Source organism: Myotis daubentonii, chromosome 16 (assembly GCF_963259705.1).
Source record: "Myotis daubentonii chromosome 16, mMyoDau2.1, whole genome shotgun sequence".
Classification (NCBI taxonomy): Eukaryota; Metazoa; Chordata; class Mammalia; order Chiroptera; family Vespertilionidae; genus Myotis; species Myotis daubentonii.
The window spans coordinates 22,364,498-22,383,091 of NC_081855.1; the positions used below are offsets into that span (position 1 = coordinate 22,364,498).

At 57.9% G+C, this 18,594-nt stretch overlaps 2 protein-coding genes across 10 annotated transcripts in view; one reads left to right on the forward strand and one right to left on the reverse strand.

The window, feature by feature from the left end:
• Window positions 1-12,173, forward strand: part of SMG6 (SMG6 nonsense mediated mRNA decay factor) — a 217,688-nt gene extending 205,515 nt beyond the window's left edge. For all 8 annotated transcript variants that reach the window (XM_059669127.1, XM_059669130.1, XM_059669131.1 and 5 more), the window contains 4 exons: window positions 3,719-3,872; window positions 6,820-7,031; window positions 7,328-7,409; window positions 10,440-12,173. In XM_059669127.1, coding sequence (XP_059525110.1) covers window positions 3,719-3,872; window positions 6,820-7,031; window positions 7,328-7,409; window positions 10,440-10,570 — 579 coding nt within the window. In that variant the 3' untranslated portion in view covers window positions 10,571-12,173. The remainder of the gene's footprint in view (window positions 1-3,718; window positions 3,873-6,819; window positions 7,032-7,327; window positions 7,410-10,439) is intronic.
• A 136-nt stretch (window positions 12,174-12,309) lies between these two features.
• HIC1 (HIC ZBTB transcriptional repressor 1) lies at window positions 12,310-16,907 on the reverse strand. 2 transcript variants are annotated; one of them, XM_059669148.1, is made up of 2 exons: window positions 16,744-16,907; window positions 12,310-15,308 (listed from the first exon to the last, which is right to left on the reverse strand). In XM_059669148.1, exon 2 carries the CDS (start codon window positions 15,286-15,288, stop codon window positions 13,144-13,146), a length of 2,145 nt encoding a protein of 714 aa, XP_059525131.1. In that variant the 5' UTR covers window positions 15,289-15,308; window positions 16,744-16,907; the 3' UTR covers window positions 12,310-13,143. The 2 variants fall into 2 exon arrangements, with proteins under 2 accessions (XP_059525131.1, XP_059525130.1); XM_059669147.1 differs by lacking the exon at window positions 16,744-16,907 and adding an exon at window positions 15,629-16,727.
• Between the last annotated feature and the right edge of the window lie 1,687 nt (window positions 16,908-18,594).

An 18,594-nucleotide genomic window follows, 5' to 3' on the forward strand; every position in this document is an offset into this window, starting at 1 on the left:
TTTCCCACCAGCTTGCTGAAGGACACTCCATTACTTCAGAGAAAGCTGTTACTTAGCACCTCCCAGAAACAGAATTAAGTTTTTTCTCTTTCACACTTTATGACCACTTAGTCCTTATTGCCACTGGTCTGATTCAAAGTGTTAAAGCTTTCCCCTACTTCTCAGTTCATAGTCCTAGGACCACTGTAGCCAGTCTCAGCTCCTGTGCAGCTCTCCTTCCGGGTCAGCACACTGGATTCCAGGCCAGGGCCAGTCTGTCTGAATCACAGCATTCCAGTTGCGCCCCCCTCACCCCATACCAGAGGCTTCTGCAGCTTTTTACTCATACAAACAAAAATAAATCTCACTACCGGCCTCTGAACTCCACAGCAGCATGCTTCCCCTTCTCCCCAAGCGTCCCATGGCTGTGAGTGGGGACTTGGCACTCTCCCCACCGACATCACTTTTTCACTCCCTGCGCATCCTGTGTCCTTCTCTCACCGTGCGACCCAGAGATCGGAATGGGACGTGACGGCCGGCACAGGCGCCGTGCACAGCTGCCAGGAATCTGACGGGTAAAATCTGGAAAAGTTGGGAGGGCAAATGCTAAACACACACACACACAGCGCCACTCAGAGAGGGCCGGAAACACAGACACCCACAGAAAGGACTTGCAGACTCCCGATCCTTTCTTAGTCTGCTCTTCTTTGGAGGGGACTGGGTCAGTCTCATGACCCAGGTATGACCCCCCCCCCCAAAGGCCCTCTGGTACCCCAGGAGGGGAGAGATCAGCTTCATTTTATCTCCTTCACTCCATGAGGGCATGTGGGGAACAGGAAGCAGTTGTGTGGTGACTCACTGGGCAGAGCCAGGTTAAGGGAAGTTGTCTGCGGGTGTCCCTGGGACCGGATGATGGCAGCACAACTCTGACCACCCTCATACAGCTTGACCCCACCCCACCCCTGGGGAACCAACAAGGCTGCCACTTCCCTAAGAGGCTATGGCCTCTGTTCACCTTTCTGGCCCGGAGCCAGAGCTCGGAGAACTCAGACTGCTTCCCTTGACCCTGCTCCTAGATTTTGCTTCTGTCCTGTCATCAGAACACACAAGTAGCTCAGCTAGCCCCCAGCTAGTCCCTTGGCCAACTGGCCTAAAGGCCCTTCTGCCATTGCCAGCTCTAAAGGTCTGATGGAATAAGGTCTTGGGAGCTCATTCACACAGGGTCAGAACCGACAGCTAGTTCCACTTCCTTAGAGGCAAACCAGGCTGGAGTGTCATTTCTGGAGACAGAAAAACTGAGATGTGAAAGGAGTCAGTGGGGCAGTGGCATAGATGTCCTGCTCAGTTAGGGCCCTGAGGCCCTGTCACCACAGATGACAGTGCCCCTGTTCCTTCCTCACCAGTGTCAGTGCTTATTCTGTCCCTCTCACCCAGAAAGATATTTCAGGGCCTATGATACTGAGAAAAACGTTCCTGGCAGTGGGAAAGCTGAGTAGAGAACTCCAGGAGCTGGGACAGTGAGGACCAGGGATGCTGATGCTCCTACAGTGTAAGGAGAAATAGTGGAGGGTTGTCAACTGCACCTGAGGGAGACCATGTGCTGTTCTTACAGAATACCCAAGCCGTTACACGTTATATGTCAGTTACATCAATAAAAAGTGAAATATTTGAAAATGCCCAAGCCAAGTTTGGCAGAATGTCTCACCCTCAAGTTGGCAGCCCCATGGGGAGAGAGAATGACCCAAGTCCCCTGGGAAGGTGGCCAGCAGCAGTGGCACTTTCCCTGAATGAGGTGAGAGCAGTAGTCCCAGCAGACTGGGCCTCAGCCGAATTTCTCATGCCTGCCAGTGTTCTGTGGCTTGTGCCTTCCACCAGCTGTGGTGGCAGTGGCAGCAACAACTTACTCATAGGGAGAGGTCCCCAGCAGGTCACAGAGAAGCCACCCCCAGCATTCAAAGGCATGCCCTTTCAGTTTTACTGTCATTGCCAGTGAAACCTGAGCACCTTCCTCACTGACTGTTAGTGGCCAGGTCTCAGCACCGTGGGCCCCATCTCACTTGGCACGCACATCTACTCCCCAGCCTGCGCCTGTGGCCCTGTGAGCTGGTGTGTGGTGGAAGGCCATGAGAGGGCGTAACGGGGCTGGGACCTGCTCTCCAGGCCCTCGCCAGGTTTGTGTGAGTGCCCTCCAGCTCTGTACACTGGGAGCACGCCATCTGGGCAGATGCCAGCAAATCAGTTTGGTTCTTGGCCATGGCCCCCAGAAGAGGAAGCCACACAATAGTGACCTTGCTCTGTAGTGACAGGCATACCCACAGCCACTGCCACACATAAAACTCTATCAGACAGGAGAAAATTGGCTTTTTCCAGATGTGCATGGAGCTTCCCTGAAAGATGTGAACAGCCATAAGACTAACAAGCACGAGGCGTGTGCTTTCCAAGGTGTGGTGCTCAGGCCACAGGTGCTACACGAGATGGTTTTTCAGTGATGATGCATAAGGGACACTTTGACTTTCCGTTATGGAAATTTAGCTTGCACTAGTAAACATGTGACTTGGCTGTCACACCCTTGGTACCATGGATGTCATTGCTTAAGAAAAGGCTAAGCACCCTGGCCGGGTAGCTCGGTTAGAGTGTTGTCCCAGTACGCCAAGGTTGCGGGTTCAATCCCTGATGAGGGCACGTACAAGAAGCAACTGATGAATGCATAAATAAGTGGAACAAGAAATCGATATTTCTCCCCCTCTAAAATCAATAAAATACTCTTGCTGGCGTGGCTCAGTGGTTTGGTGTCAACCTGTAAACCAGGAGGTCACAGTTCGATTCCCAGTCGGGGCACATGTCCGGGTTGCAGGCTCGCTCTCCAGTGTGAGGTGTGCAGGAGGCAGTCAATCAATGATTCTCTTTCATCATTGATGTTTCTATTGCTCTGTCCCTCTCCCTCCCTCTCTGAAATCAATAAAAATATTAAAAAACAAAATCAATAAAATACAGTGGGGGTTTTTTTAAAAAAAGAGGCTAAGCAAAAAATGAGTTGACTTAAAGTCAATTTAAAGAAAAACATCAGGTAAGTAATAGTGTAGGTTGTACAGAGTTATGGCAGAGGAGTGCAAGTAGAACACAAAAGGCTAATATTTAGGAGACACTGCTGGGGAGGCAGGGGGGTGGGAGTTGGCAATTCTGATCAATCTGAGTTTTCCTCTGTGCAAACATACGGATCAGGCCCTAATCTGTCACCCGTGTGGACTCCTGCTGCTGTGGGAGACTTTGAGATTAATTTCTAGTTGTCAGCATCACTTTTTTTGTATAGTCTTGGAGTTTAACTTTTCTTTTAACCACACGTGGTGAAGTAAATTGAAATACAAATTGTTTGGGATCTATATGTACATATATAAAGTGTCTGAATTGAGAAAGAACCAGACACGCCCTTAAAGATTTTTAGCACAAGGTCTTACTTTCAGAGGCCTGTTATTTTGAATACCATCAGGTCCTTTCTCAGTCCTAGGCAGGGTTTCAGTCACGCCCATTCCCTGGGCCATTTGGTCTATGTCCATTTTTATTGCAGTGTTTTGCCCAGCCCGTGGGCCTGTCCCTCAGGCCTGACAGGGGCTAGCTGTTCTTCTGGAGGGGAAAGAGGTTCAGGGGGCAGGATGCTGACACACTGTGGAGTCAGTGCCTGGCTCACCCACCCTCCTGCCTGCTCACTCTTTGGCTCACTCACCATTCTGTGTCCCTGTAGGCTGTCCTGGAGGACCACAGTCAGATGAGGCAGATGGAGCTCGAGATCAGACCCTTGTTCCTCGTACCAGACACCAACGGCTTCATTGACCACCTGGCCAGTCTGGCACGGCTTCTGGAGAGCAGGAAGTACATCCTGGTGGTGCCCCTCATCGGTGAGTCAGGCTAGAGCAGCCCTGCACGTGCACAGCAGCCCCCTCTACACACATGCCCCCCGCCCAGGGGCCAGGCAGGCAGAGCCCTGCTGTGTGTGTAAGACAGGATTTGCAGAGAAGTAGGGAATGTGTGGGGCAAGGAAAATTGTTTAATAATCAAAGCAGTTCAAATTATTATGGCTGATCCATGGCTTAAACTGCTTGAGCAAATGTACTCCTGTGTCCCAGCAACCAGAGGCTGCATGAGCCCAGCCCTTGTTTTTATCCTTATAAAGCTTGCAGTAAAACAGCAAAGCTGGTTCCCGTTATTGGTAAACACTCAGCCCTGGCAGATAACGGCAGTGCTGCTGGGTGGTCTGGCAGGGAGGCTGGGAGGATTTTGAAGTGGTTAGATGCCTTTGGTCTGATTGTCTTGTAGCTTTTCATGATCATTCTGTTGGTTCGAGGTAGCATTCTTCTGGCCAATGTCACCCTAAGGCCAGGCCGACAGAAACCCTCCAGAGCAAGCCCTTGGCTCATGCCTGTGGATTCCTGCCACTTGGGCCCTTACCACTGTCTGGTCATTGGTGCTGGTGCAGGGTCAGCATCTCAGAACCCAGCTAGCTCGCTTCCATCCTCAGGCCAGAGGAGCCCAGCTGGGCTGTCTCCAGGAGACTGTCTAGGCACCCTCAGTTCTTGGAGCTCTGTGGTAGGTCAGGCCCAGGATGGGCTTTGGGCTCTGGGCTCCTGTCTAATCTAACTGATACAGCTAATGTAGCTGAGGGCTCTGCTGTGGAGGAAGAGGGTCTGAGAGAGAATTGGGAAGCCCAGGGTTTTTAATGTCCCCTTCTCAGCAGCCACTTGGAGCAAGTTTGGGATCCCTGTCCTCTGGAAAAGCCACCAGACTGGCAGTCAGCCTGCCAAGCCACCTCTGACATCCATGCCAAGATGTTCCATTGGGCCTTCCCTCCCAGTCCCAAGTGTCTTAGTGCCAGATGAGGGTGGAAACAAAGGGCAGGAAACATCCGCCCCTGCAGAGGCTATAGAACCCTGGGGGGTTGTGGGAAACACGTTAGCACCACCTGAGAATGTTGGCACTGAAGCAGCCCTCGTCCCGCCTCCACCCTCCCTGTCTTCCTTCCCCCTCCCCATGTGGCCTGGCCAGAACCTCTTAAACCCAGGCTCTTAGACCTAAGGAAAGGATTTCTGTTCTTCAGCAGGCAGAGCAATAAGACCATCCTGTTGTTCCAACTCCCCTCTTCCCTCGCTGGGTCCTGGGTGGGAAAGCTTTCAGGATAATGCATCTCTGTGCTTTCCTCCAGATGTTCAGGGGGAAGAAAGTGAGTTGGGCACCTTTTTTGCTAGATGGTCAGGAAATGGTGTGACTGAGAGAGGTGGCACCTCAGGAGCCTCAGACTTAGAAGGAGCCTCGGGCACCATCCCAGGCTACAGGGTTTTAGTTCACCAGCATGGATTGGGCCCCTATTATGTACATGGTCTCCTTATTCTCTGGTGCTCCAGTGAATGGCAGGGCTACAGCCCTTGGTTTGGAGAAGCTTATGGCTCCGTGGAGAAAGCCAGATTTGGTGGATAGGGAGCAAATATATGCGAAAACCCGGAGGATACAGGCTGAATAAATAGATGGCCCCCAGGGGCGTTGGGAAATGACAACTCTGTTAAAACAGTCCAGACCAGCCTCTTTGAACCTTGGACTCTCAGGGGCTGTATAGGGAGCTCCTGTTTAATGAGGCTCCCTCAGTAGACTCCTGCCCCATGTCCAGAGCACAAAGGGTTAAGCCAACAGCCTTCCCTGCTTGTTTCTTGTGCTCTTTAACCTGCTCCGTGCTCCTTAGGCCTGACCCCAGCATCGAGAAGCCCCGCCTGGTGCAGAAGCACAAACAAGCTTCCCCTTTGAAGCCTGTTTAGTTTGGAAGCAGGAAAGCAGATTTTGGGATGGAATACCAGTTTTTTGTGTTTGATGTTCTGTTTGCTGTACCGTGTACCCATCCACCACTATTCCCCAACCTCAGCCATACATTGTGTGGACACTGTAGCCTCAGGTTGCTGAAAGCATGGGCATCGTGTGTGTGTGTGTGTGTTCCCACATGGGCCTTTTCCAGAAAGTGTCTCTGAATACCCAGACAGTGAGTGCCAGGCTCACCATGGAACAGCATGCTCATGCTGATTCCCCAAACCATGAATCATTGCACCGAGGAGAGGCCTCAGACCCCAAACTCTCCCAGAGCCCCCAAGGAGTGCATATTTCCCACTTGACCTCAGGCTTTTGGCTGGAATTTTGGAAAGAATCTTCACCAGAAAATGAAGCCGTGTCCCAGACACATAGGCAGGCAGGCAGACAGGCACACACGCGCGCACACACACACACACACACGCACACGCGCACACACGTGCAGCATCAGAGGAGGTAATGTGCCAAGGGCATGGTTTGGGGGAATACCAGGGCTCTTGCAAGTGGGGCCATGACTACGGAGTTCCACTTGGTAACCTCCCTGCCCTCTGCTGGGGCGTGGGGCACAGAACTTTGCCCCCTCTTGAACTGCTGTGGTCGGGGGCCCAAGTGGATGAGGGAGAGTGCCTCTTTCCCTTTAAGCTGCTCCATACCCTTACCTCTCCTGAGGGATCCTTTCAGTTTGATCCTATAACTAAGGAATGCAATAGAGGGGCCAGGTTTCTTCCTCTGAATTCAGCAGCTCCAGAAAATCCCTGTCAGTTCCTCCCAGGAGAAGCTCAGGGCCTGGAGGAAGAGGCAGAAAGAGGAGAGAGCACTGTGGAAAGTCTGGGATGCTTCTTGCCCCCCAAGGTCCTCTACTTTCCCTGGAAGACTCCTGTGGGGCAGGATGGATTCTGTGGTCTGGGAGGGGCTGGCTGGGAAAGCGAGGCCTAGGGTAAAGATAGACATAATTGCTGATTGCTGAGGCTGATGCCTTGTGGAACTGTATCTCCTCAGTGATCAATGAGCTGGATGGCCTGGCCAAGGGTCAGGAGACAGATCACCGGGCTGGGGGCTATGCCCGTGTGGTGCAGGAAAAGGCCCGGAAGTCCATCGAGTTCCTTGAGCGGCGATTTGAGAGTCGGGACTCTTGCCTGCGGGCCCTAACCAGCCGTGGCAACGAACTCGAATCCATCGCCTTCCGCAGTGAGGACATCACTGGCCAGCTGGTAAGACCCCTGGCAGAAAGGGAGATAGCCAGCCTTCAGATCAGGGTCCCCAGGAGCAGGGGACTAAAGGAAGGTCAGTCAACCTGGGCAGCTGAGGGGCAGCCACCGTCGAGGCCCAGGAATGGGAATTCGTGTCCTATGGATCACTGTTGGCACAGTTGGACCCACCAGGGCATGGATGGGAGGGGCTCTGGGAGGTGACCCTCCCCAGCTCCCCAGAGGCAGAGTATATCTGTGCCTTCTCTGCCTAGCGCCCCCTCCTGCCCAGTAGCACTCCTCACACTGTCTTCCTCCAGGGTAACAACGATGACCTGATCCTCTCCTGCTGCCTTCACTACTGCAAAGACAAGGCGAAGGACTTCATGCCCACCAACAAAGGTACAGCTTTGCCTCTGCCTCAGGATCACCCATCCCCGGCTTTACCTTGTCCTGCCGTCCTTGGCTGTAGGAGAGTTTGAAAAAATGGGGGGTCCGTGCTGAGGCAAGCTTAGTTCCCCGCCCTCCTGGCAGTCAGACCCTCCTGTCGTGGCTCCCCCACCCCTAGGAGATGTCAGGTGGGCCAAGCAGGAATGGGCCTAGCCCAGGAAGCCAGCCCCAGGCAGTGAGCTTTCCCACTCGGCGTGCATCCATTTCCTTTCTTGGGTCCTCAGTGAGTTCTCTGACAGCAAGAATGTCTCTGTGATTCAGTGTAGCTTATTCTGGCCACAGTCTCCTGAGCCCAGCCCTCTGCTCTGCGAGGACAGTCCCCAGTGGTCCCTGCTCTGGGCCATGCTCATCCTCTTAGTTCATTCCTGATGTCTGCCCTATGCCAGGCGTGGGTGGAGGTGCCTCCCCAGTGAGTAGTGGGTTTTTTCTTCTCTCCCTACGGCGGTGAGCTGCAGTGCTTCGCAAGCTGGCTGGAGTTGGGGGCGAGAGCTTGAGCTCCTAACTCAACCCGGAACTTCCTGTACAGCCCCTTGGAGTCAGTGAAACTCAGGTTTTTCTGCTCCTGACTCCCGGGAATCTGACATTTCTTTTGGAAGGAATAGCTCAGTGTCATCTGCAGAGCTGATAATTCTCACCATTTGTATATGTAGTCTCTTGTCATTGTCTTTTAGTTGTCACCCACCTCTGCTCATTTTCTTAACCGTGGCTTCCAGGCTGGTCTGGGGGCTGGCTTCTTTCCTACTGCTCCTCCCACCCACGTTAGTGCAGCCTTCACTCCTGCCTCGGCCTCTGTACCAGGGGTTGATAATGAGTCCACACTGCTCTTCTTCAGACAGGTCCTGCCACAGGGCTTGCACCTACTGTCCCTAAGTACCAGATTTGGAACATTCAAGGGTAAAAAGGAGTCCAGGCTAAGTCAAACGGGAACCTGAGCTCTGCTCCCAGGCAGCTTCCTAGAGGGGCACCTTCTGGGCGAGGTAGGCAGGCGTGCAGAAGGCCTTGTTGGGAAGTATGGGACAGATACTGCTGCGGCCCCACCCAGCCTCAGAGCTGTTTCGTTCTTAGCAGAGACACATTTTGGCTTTGGCCATACTAGTCTCCCCACCCCCCACCCCCACTTCACCCTAAACAGCCTACAGGAACCCACTGCCATCCTGAGGTCCACCCCTATCAGAATTACATCAGCAACGGCTGGTGTAATCAAACCCTATTTGTCAGTGTGAATTCTTAGCAGATTAACTTGTCAGATTCACAGAGAAACTGTCACCAAATGTTTATATGTAAACGATGTTGAATTTTAAAATCATGTGGATTATGGCGGATGGGGCCTGACAAGATGACTGCCTCTGGTTTCTAACAAAGTGAAGTTACCAGTGTCAAAACAGAGGATGTTTATTGTTAAAAATGTCTCAAAGTATCCACAGAAACCCCTGAAGACCCCTGCCAGCAACGCTGGGCCTCGGTTGGCTGACCTAAAGCCTGGGGCTCTCCTGGTGTGAGTCCCAGGGCAGGAATGGCGGGGCTGCAGACAGACTCGGGCAGCCAGCTGGGAGTCCCACACAGCACCGCACAAGATACCACCCCACCCCACCCTGCACTCACACACCCCAAGGGTCAGGCCCAGACAGTTGAGTGGTCTCAGAGCATCCCCTTTACCCATGGCCACCTTCCTCTCCCTCTCGCCCACCACAGCCCCTCACCTCCCTTCACACCCTCCTTTCACTTCTCCCCTTCTCTCTCCACCATCAGCCTCAAGTGCCTCTCCCTCCTCCTTCCCCCCAACTGCTCCCAAGGCTGACAGCCAGTTCTCAGCCTCCCTGCTTGGAGCTGGAATGCCTGAAACTGCTCAGGTCCAACATGGACGTTTGCAATCCCCCAGCCCAGCCAGCACCCGCGGTCAGTCAGCCCCACAGGATGTTCCCTGTGCCTCCCTGTCTGCCGGCCTCCGTCTGGAAGCACCCAGCCTGGGACTGAGGAGTGGACTTGCCTCCTGAGGGGCCTTGCCAGGGGTGGGGGTGTCACTGTGTGAGTACTTGGCCCCAGTTTAAGTTCTCCCCAGTACATTAAAAGGTTAGGGAATTAGGGGAAGAGAGGTGGTGGACGACTTCCTGCTAAAAGTCCTCTAACAAGAATGAAGGCCATTTGTGTCCGTATAGAAAGATCTTTAAAATGTATAAAATTTGAATAAAGTAAGTAAGGCTCGTATGATTGTCAAGTTGTGGGGGGAAGCTTATATAACAAATATATATATACTTGTAAATGTGTATAAAGAAATCTGGAAGCATACAGAGGTCTACCCGGGAGCAAGGCAGGGACACAGGAAGGGAGAGAACTGGGAGGATGAGCCTGGCTTTACCTTTTCGTTTTTCCTCTTCTGTGCTCTTCGCCATGGCTTATTTATTTAATAGAGGAAATCATTTGACTGTAGCCTCAGGACCACCTTCGTATGACTTTGCCAAGGACCTTTCTGCCCTTCCCTCAGAGCTCCCTTGAGCTAACCCCTCTCCTCACATCTGGGAGGCCTGGATACTGTTTTCTACGTCTTAACAGGGTATTGAGACCCGCTGGCCTTGGAGGGAGAGGATGTGTAGAAGACAAGTGTTCTGAGTCCAGGACCAGCCATGCAGTAGGAGTGGGAGGAAAGGGGCTGCTTCTGCTCCCTCGGTTCAGAGTGCTGGGAGGGGCTGTGTGGAGGCCAGTGGTTTGGGCAGCTCTCAAGACACAAGGCAGCACAGTCCTGTGCAGGAGGCAGGGGTCCAAAGCAGGAGGCCAGCCTCTCCGCATGGCCCTCCCAAAGCCAACAGGGGAGGGGCGTCCTCAGCTGATGATCTGCCTGAGGGAAAGGATTTGTGGAAGGGGCCAAGAAATGCCTGGCCTTCATGCACCCCCCACCCCAGGACCATGCTCCCCTCCAGAGAGAGGAGAGGCTGGCAGTGTCCGTCTCCTGCCTCAGAGAGGCTCTCTGCCCCCTTGTGCCAACAGAGGAGCCCATCCGGCTGCTGCGGGAGGTGGTGCTGCTGACCGATGACCGGAACCTGCGTGTGAAGGCGCTGACCAGGAACGTGCCCGTGCGGGACATCCCGGCCTTCCTCGCGTGGGCCCAGGTGGGCTGAGGGGGCCACGCTGGGCCCCCCCATGGAACCGCTCCTGAGAGGCCACCAGGTGCCCAGTGTAGCACGGAAGATGCCCACATGCCTGAGCCACCAAACCACCCAGACAATAAACCATCCTCTTCCAACCCACACCGTGGCCGTGCTGTGGGGGAGCTGCTCCTCACAGAGCCCCTCCCAAGGGTTGGGCGGAAGCTGCTGGGACCCTCCTGGGCTGTCAAGATTGAGTAGGGAGGTGGCTGGCTGCAGTGACAGCGGGTGGGCGAGCTAGATAGGCTGCCCATGCTCTCAGTCTTTCTCCCTCCCCTACTTAAAGGGCTGGGGGAAGGCTTTCTCAGCCTCGGGAGTCAGCCACTTTCTCAAGTGGAGATGGGTTAAGGAGGTTAGAATTTCCATCAGATGCAGGTGAAGTCACGGGTCCCTTTAATCTCCATCAGAACCCCTGTGCTGAACGTGTCCAAGGGGCTTGGCCACGCCATGAAGAGAGTGCCCAGGGGGTGTCTTTCCCTCAAGGCCTGGGTTCCCACATGGACCTAAGTTGGGCTGTGGACACCATGTTCCATACAGCAGCCCTAGATCCCCACTTCTTCTGCCCCAAACACCACCCCCCCCCCATCCTGCTGCTCTTCCTGCCCTTATCAATCTGGGTCCATTACACTTTGCCCTCTTCCCCGTGGATGGTCAGGAGTCTAGAGGAAAGGGACATCTGGTCTCAGGCCCATGCTTCCTGGGTGGCCTTTGCCTGCTTCCTGTCCCCTTGGCCTTCCTTTTGCTCTAGTTCCCACTGGACAAAATTTCCTGATTTTTCTCATTTCTCCCCTCCTCTCTCTTGTCTTCCTTCTCTCCCCCCTGCATCAGCCCACCCCCCCTCCTCTTTCTAGTTGATCCCTCTCACCTTCCTGGTCCCCTCAATCTCACCTCAGTTCCTTGCCATGGGTGTTCTCACTCTGAATCTCCCTCTTCCTTCAGTACCTGTACCAGGAACCTAATTAAGCTCCCCTTTCCCCAGCCTTCTTTCCCAGGCCCCTGTGCTACGAGAATCCTCCAGGCTCGTGCCTGGAAGAGAGCATTGCCTAGCCTGGAGTTTGCACCCGATTTCTAGCTTTCCCTAGAAGAGCTTGACACAGGGCCTTTGAGTTTTTCGTTGCCTCTTTAGTTAGCACCTGTGTTCAAAGCCTCGCTCAGGAGGCTTCCTACTGCACTGGGGAGTCATTCTCTCAACCCAGGAACAGAGGTGCGGGGAAGACAGGGTTTTGACGAGAAGCCAGGATTAAGTTTTGATGGGACCAGTGGGGGTATCCCTTAGAACCCCTAACTATATGTAGCCTGCCCAGAGGATGGGAGCTTGGCTGTGCCCTCCCGAGGCCCGAGAGTATGCCAGAAGGAGGACGGACTGTACAGGGGAGCCACAGCCAATGGTTTGGGGGTATAAGTTTCCCAGGGCCTCAGAAAACCAGGTTCTTTGGGTACAATGTCCCCAGCCTCCTTTGAGATCCTCTGCCCTGGATGAAGGCTAATGACTGGGTGGGTGGGAGACCCAGCTCTCCTTTCTGTCCTATTTGCAGCACTGGTTTTGTTTCCTTAATAAATTTTTAGTTATGAGATATACCTGACCTCTTGCTGATCTGTCTCTGGGACTGGGGAGGGAGGAAGGTCCTGAGGCTCTGCCCCTGTGTCTGGTCCCTCCCCCACCCTTGGTGCTGGCACCAGGTCCTAGTGCAAGGCAGAAGAGAGCTGCAGGGTCCAGGGTCCTTGGTTACTGCTTTATTGCTTTCTGGTTCGAGTATAGAAAATGGAAGCGGCTCTGGAAGAGCCTGTGTACAAGGTAGAAAATATACAAAAGAGGAGGAGGGAGCTAAAGAGACCACGTTCCAGCCCAGCCCTGCCTGGGCTCGGGGATGGGGCTGCCCGGGGCGCATGCAATAAATATGGTCCGGGGCCTCGGGGAAGGGGGAGAGGACACCGCAGGAGTGGGAGACCGGGTAGACCGGGCTGTCTCAGCCCTCTGACTTCAGAGGGAGGGGAGGATTGGCCCTGGGGATAGTGCCGCTTGTGCAAAATGAGGAACTTCACATTATCAGTCCCGGGGCGGGCGGGAGCGGGGGGCAGGGGGCCCTCCGGCCGGCTCAGTCCCCTCCCAGCTCCCTAACCCTGCCCGACGCTCCGACCCCAGCGGGGAGATTCACAGTGAGAATGGGTGTGGTCGCAAGGGCCGGAGGTAGGGCTGGGAGCGCCCCAACAGTGACACCCCTACCCCCAAGAGCAGCACGGAGCCGGGGGAGGGGGCCAACGAACCACAGGAAGAGGCGGAGAAGGGCCGGGGGTCTCCTTTGGTCAAAGCTGATATCAAAAATATAAATCTCCCTTCCCCCAACCCACCCCCATCCCCGGGCTAAGGCACAAAGCAGTGAGGCCAGGTGAGGCCGCGGAGGTGGGGCCGCCGCCACTGCGGTGACGCTGCCGCTGCTACTATGGTTGTCCCGGCGAGGTTTGCCTGCTCGCTGCCGCCGCGCCGCTCCCTGGGAGCGCGGGCCGGGGCCACGCGGCAGCGACCAGGCGGGCCGGCAAGGGGCGCCCTAGGTGGGGGAGAAACGGTCGATGGTCCGGCCGTCGGGCCCCGCAGCCAGGTGTGCTCCCTGGCTCAGCACCTCGGCCGCCTTGTCCGGGCTGAGGCCCAGCTCCGCGGTGAACTTAGCCAGCGGGTAGAGGCTCTCGAGCGCCACCTTGGGGTCGTGCAGGAAGTGCGTGGTCTGCGCCAGCAGCTCGGCCGCGGCCGCCTTGTCCTGCTGCTTCAGGCTTAGCTGTTCAGCTGTGAGGCGGGCCACAGCAAAGACGCCCTCGGGGAAGTCGAGTTTGCCTTTGCCGTCCGGGCCAGGGACGCCGGGCAGCCCCCCGAGCCCCGCCAGCGCCCCAGCTGCGCCAGCTGCGCCACCCACGGCGTGCATCTTCATGTGGCTGATGAGGTTGCGTTGCTGGGCGAACTTGCCGCCGCACACCTGGCACTCGTAGGGCTTCTCGCCCGAGTGTATGCGCATGTGCTCGGTGAGGCGGTATTGGCGCGTGAAGCGCATGCCGCACGCGTCGCACGCAAAGGGTTTGAGGCCCAGGTGGCTGCGCATGTGGCGCGTCATGGTCCCGCGCTGCGTGAACTTCTTCCCGCAGATGGTGCATGGATAGGGCCGGGTAAGCCAGTGCGTCTTCTCGTGCTGCCGCAGTGTGGCCGGGTCCTTGTAGCTTTTGTCGCACGACGCGCAGCGGTATGGCCGCAGCAGTTCGCCCAGTCCGCCGGGAGCACCGCCGACCTTGTCCCCACCCCCTCCAAAAGGGGGCCCGAGGCCGGCGGCTCCCGCCGCTACCTCAGCCGCCTCGGCCCTGCCATATAGTGCCTCCTCCTCCTCCACGTGCGCCTCCACATGCGCATTCAGCTGCTCAGAGCTGGGAAAGCCCTTGCCGCACGGGATGCACACGTACAGGTTGTCGCCGAAGCTCTCAGGCTCGCCATAAGCCAGGTGGGGACATGGGTAGCCCTCGAGGTGGCCGCCGGGCGGGCTGGGGTCCTCGCTGCTGCCAGTCTCCTCGCTGCTGCTTTTGTAGTCGTCGCCGTCGCCACCTGCGCCGGGCCCGTCCAGGCTGCCCGGGTAGCGCGGCGGCGGCGCCAGACCAAGCGGAGGCCCCCCGGGCGAGGTGGCCGGGTCCCCGCCGCGCTCCTCGCAGCGCTCGCCCGGGGAGCCGCGATCCCGGCCCAGCTCATCGCCGTAGCTACCCAGGCCTGGCTCGTGCTTCATCCAGCGGTAGAGGAGGCTGGGCCCGTCAGGGCGGCCGGGGGGCTCGGGTCCCGGACTGGCGCTGCCGACACGGAACGGGTCCGGAGGCTGTATGACCTCCTCCAGCTTCTGGAAGGGCAGTGGCGGCAGCGGCGGCAGGATGAGCGGCGGCTCCTTGTAGGCTGCGGGGCCGGCGCTGGGAGGGCTGTCTGGGCGCGGAGGCAGCTCGCGCTCGCCCGGAGGCCTCTCGGGAGGCACGGAGCTCGGCGGGCTTTTCTTGGACAGGTCCAGGCCGCAGAGCGGAGAGCAGCGGCGCTCCGGAGCGCAGAGTGCGGCGGCCGGGCCGGGGCCCGAGGCGTACAACTCAGCGCAGTGCGTGTTCACTGCGGCCTCGGGGCCCGACGGCGGCTCGGCGCTGGGCGGCGGCGGAGGCCCGGCTGGGGACGAGTAGCAAGCCTGGATGACGGGCGTGGCAGACCGCAGGCCCCGGCCCGGCCGCCCGTACGGTGCATAGCCGCCGCCGCCACCGCCGCCGCCCCGCAGGTGGCAGTACTTGCCGTGGCGTTTGAGGCGCTTCTTGCACAGCGCCACGAGGTCGGGGATCTGCAGGTAGCTGGCAGCGGCCAGTACAGCGCCCAGGCTCGGCTCGGTCCCCGGAGCCACTGCTGCGGACGCTGCAGCCTCGGCGCCATCAGCCAGGCGGCCGGTGTAGATGAAGTCCAGCACCAGGCGGAACACGGCCGGGCTCACCATGTCATGGTCCAGGTTGAGCAGGTTGTCATGCACCACCAGGGACTTGAGGTAGGCGCTGCTGGCCGCCAGCACGTTCTTGTGCGCGCGGAAGAGGGCGTTCTGCACCACGATGATCACGTCGCACAAGAAGCCCTTGGTGCGCTGGTTGTTGAGCTGCAGCAGCAGCTGCCTCGAGTGGCCGGGCGCCTCCATCGTGTCCAGCATCGTCTGCCCAGCACAATCTCCTGCGGGGATACACACCAGTCGGGTCAGGGCCGCAGGAGCCCTCGCTGCCTGTTCCCAGCCCAGCGCCTCTCCCCTCCACTTCCCCTTCCCTTCAGCTGGGCAGAGGCATCGAGCACCAGCCTGGGCACTGGTGGAGGATGAGTAGCCTCCGAGTGTGGGCGCCTGGACCGGACCAGAAGGAGCAGAAGAGTGGCTGGTGGAGAGGAGGCCAGGCTGGCCTGCACCCCCTTGCCCGGAGGCACCGGGTACACAAGCTGGGTCCTGGGGGCTTCGAAGAGGAAAACTGTTTGGATGAAGTGACCCTTTCAGAGACAATTACCCGATTTGAGGAAAATGTCCGCTTCAGGAAAAGTCATTCAGGACCGAGGAGTTTGCCCAACTGGGATCTGAGGGAGCCGAGTGAAAAGCGCCTCCCGCCTCGGGAGAAGTTGCCCCAGCTGTGGGAAGTGATCCGGAGGAGGGGAGCGCTGGGGCCGCCGTGGTGCCGCCCTGGCCCGGGGCTGTCAGGCCCTAGTTGGGGCCCGGTCGGCGGCTGTGGCACCGCACGGCGAGCGGAGGCAGCCGCTGCCGTGGCGGGCAGAGCACGAAGGCCGGGTCCCGGCGCGGGGAGGGCGTTATATCAGGGCAGGAGGCTGAGGCAGGAAGCAGGTGGGGGGGGAGGGGGAGCCACGCAGCTCCCAGGGGAGGGAGGGGGCAGCGCCCCGGGCGGGCACGGCGCACAGCCGGCTGCGGCCCTGACCCCGGCCTGCGCCCCACCCGAGTCCCGGCCCGGCCTCGGCCTTAGGTCTGCGTTCACGGCCCGGCGCCTCCCTCCCCAGCTCCCCTCGGCCCCTTCTCCACTGGAACTCCGCCGCCCAAACTTAGGAAAAAGTTTCCCAACTTCAGCCAGACCGGGAGGGGCGCGCCAGCCCCAGTCCCTCAACTCCCAGCTTTTCCTCTCGCCCCCCATTTCAGCAGCCGGGCAGCGGCAGGGCCTGAACCGAGCCCTGGGCTGTCCTGCCCGCCAGCTCGCCGGCCCGACACTGTTCCCCGCCTGGTCCGCAGGGCCTCACGGCCCGTTACCTGCGCCTGCAACCGCGCCAGACTTCCCTCCCCGCGGCGGTGGCAGCTCCTAGCCGGCGCCCCACCCGCCCTGCTGCCAGGAGCCGAGCTGTGCCAGGGCAGCGCCCCTGCCAGCCCCACCCGCCAGCTCTCCCCTTCCTCGCCTCTCCAGCCCATGTGCGGGCAGAGCCGGCCCCGGCTGCTGACCCCGCCGTGAACCCGGAGCAGATCAGCGATCCGGTGGTCTTAAGCCCTCTAAGGGCGACACCCGAAGTTCTGAACGCCAGCCGCGTTGGGACGCTCGCACCGGAGGATGCACCCGAGGCGGCTAGAGCGCGAGGACCGGGCTGTCCTGGTCCCCTGTCCCTCCCGGTCCCCAGCCCGAGGACCCACCTGGGGGGCATGTCGGAAGCCCCGGGCCCGGCTGCCGGCGGATCCAGGGGGGGACGTGGCTGCGCTGCGCTGCCCTCCGCCCGCCGGGCCCCCGGTCGGTCTGTCCTGCTGGTCCGTCCTCCCCGCGTCCTGGTCGCGTCTCAGCCCCGCCGCGCTTTCCGCACACTCTTATCTGGAGCGGCCCGGGCCAGCAGGCTCTGCTGCAACTATGGCGCCACCTCGCGGCAACGCGGAGCTTTGCGCGGCACAGCCACGACCTCCCTCCCGCGCACCTGGGCTGGAGAGCTAGCAGATGCGCAGCTGGATCCGGGAAGGGGGGCTATTCGAAAAGATCACCCTCCCAGATTGCCCACCTGGGGACCCAAGTCCCGGATATAAGAGCCACACACATCCCGGGGTCTTGTGCTGAACGCTTCCGTTTATATATTTCCAGATTCTCACATAGCCCCAATTCGAAGAAGTCCTGCTTTCAAGGAGGGAACTCTGGTGACAGTAGATGGTGGAAGGGAAGTTTCGGAAATCGTAAGGGGGGAGAAGATAGACAAGATCTCGGTTAACTCTCTTTAGACATTCCTGGATGGGACTATTTATACCAGCGATTCTCAACCTGTGGGTCGCCTAAGACCATCGGAAAACACATATATAATTACATATTGTTTTGTGATGAATCACTATGCTTTAATTATGTTCAATTTGTAACAATGAAAATACACCCTGCATATCAGGTATTTACATGACGATTCATAACAGTAGCAAAATTACAGTTATGAAGTAGCAACGAAAATAATTATATGGTTGGGGGTCACCACAACATGAGGAACTGTATTACAGGGTCGCAGCGTTAGGAAGGTTGAGAACCATTGATTTATACCCACCCCAAGCACACATTTGTACCCACCCTCACTCATACACATGGGTTAGGTATGCACAGAATAAGCTCATTTGCAGCCAGGTCCTCTCCAGATTTTGACACCAATGGGCGCGCATGTTTACACAGACACACACTTGCCCCCTTCCGAGAGCCAAGTTCGGCTCTTTGGGGTACTCCGGGGGCTGCCACGTAGGATCCTCCGTGAATCTGGGCAGAGCGGTTACCCAAACAGCTCGCCCTGAACTTGGTCTCTGGAAGGACCTCAGGATGTTCGGCTGGGAATGGCTGGACGCCTCTTGAGGGTCCTACGGAAGTGACTCCAGCCCCCAGGTTCCCCAAGTGAGTCGTTCTGAGAAACCCGATTGGACGACCTCGCCTCCAACCCACTGACTGGAGAGAAATGGGGCAAGGAGGCCTGCAGCCTGGGGTCCCCCCTCCGCAAAGTCCTGCACCCCAGGTGAAGGCCCTGTTCTTGCAGGTGACTCCCCTTCTGGGAGCGAGGGGATCCGGCACTGGTGTCTGGCACTGGCTGAGCTACTCCGGAAGTGTTCCCGCGCTGCCCAGCCATTGCATCAGGCTGGTAGCGGGCACCAGATCTCGTTGCGGCCCACGCTCCGCCTCCTCCCCACACCTCCTAACCCCCGCCCACACGGGAGGGGTGGGAGTGGGTTCCCGAGAACCCCTGCAGCTTCTGATTGGGTACGCCTTCCTCAGCCGCCGCACCAGAGGCTGGGGCGCAGAGTTACCATAGTAACCGGTGAGGTTCGCCCAGATCGCTTCTCTCCAAGGCCTTGGAGAGCTTAGCAACCACGCGGGGCTGCTGGGCGGATGGGGCCGCGCTCCCTGCCCCCCCACCACCACCCCCACCGTCACCGTGCGGTTCTCAGCCCCCAAGTCCCCTCTAGAGGTAGTGGCTGAGTCATTCATCGCGGGAGCGCGGGCGCGGCCACTCTCGATCCCAGACAAACACCAAGGGCTCC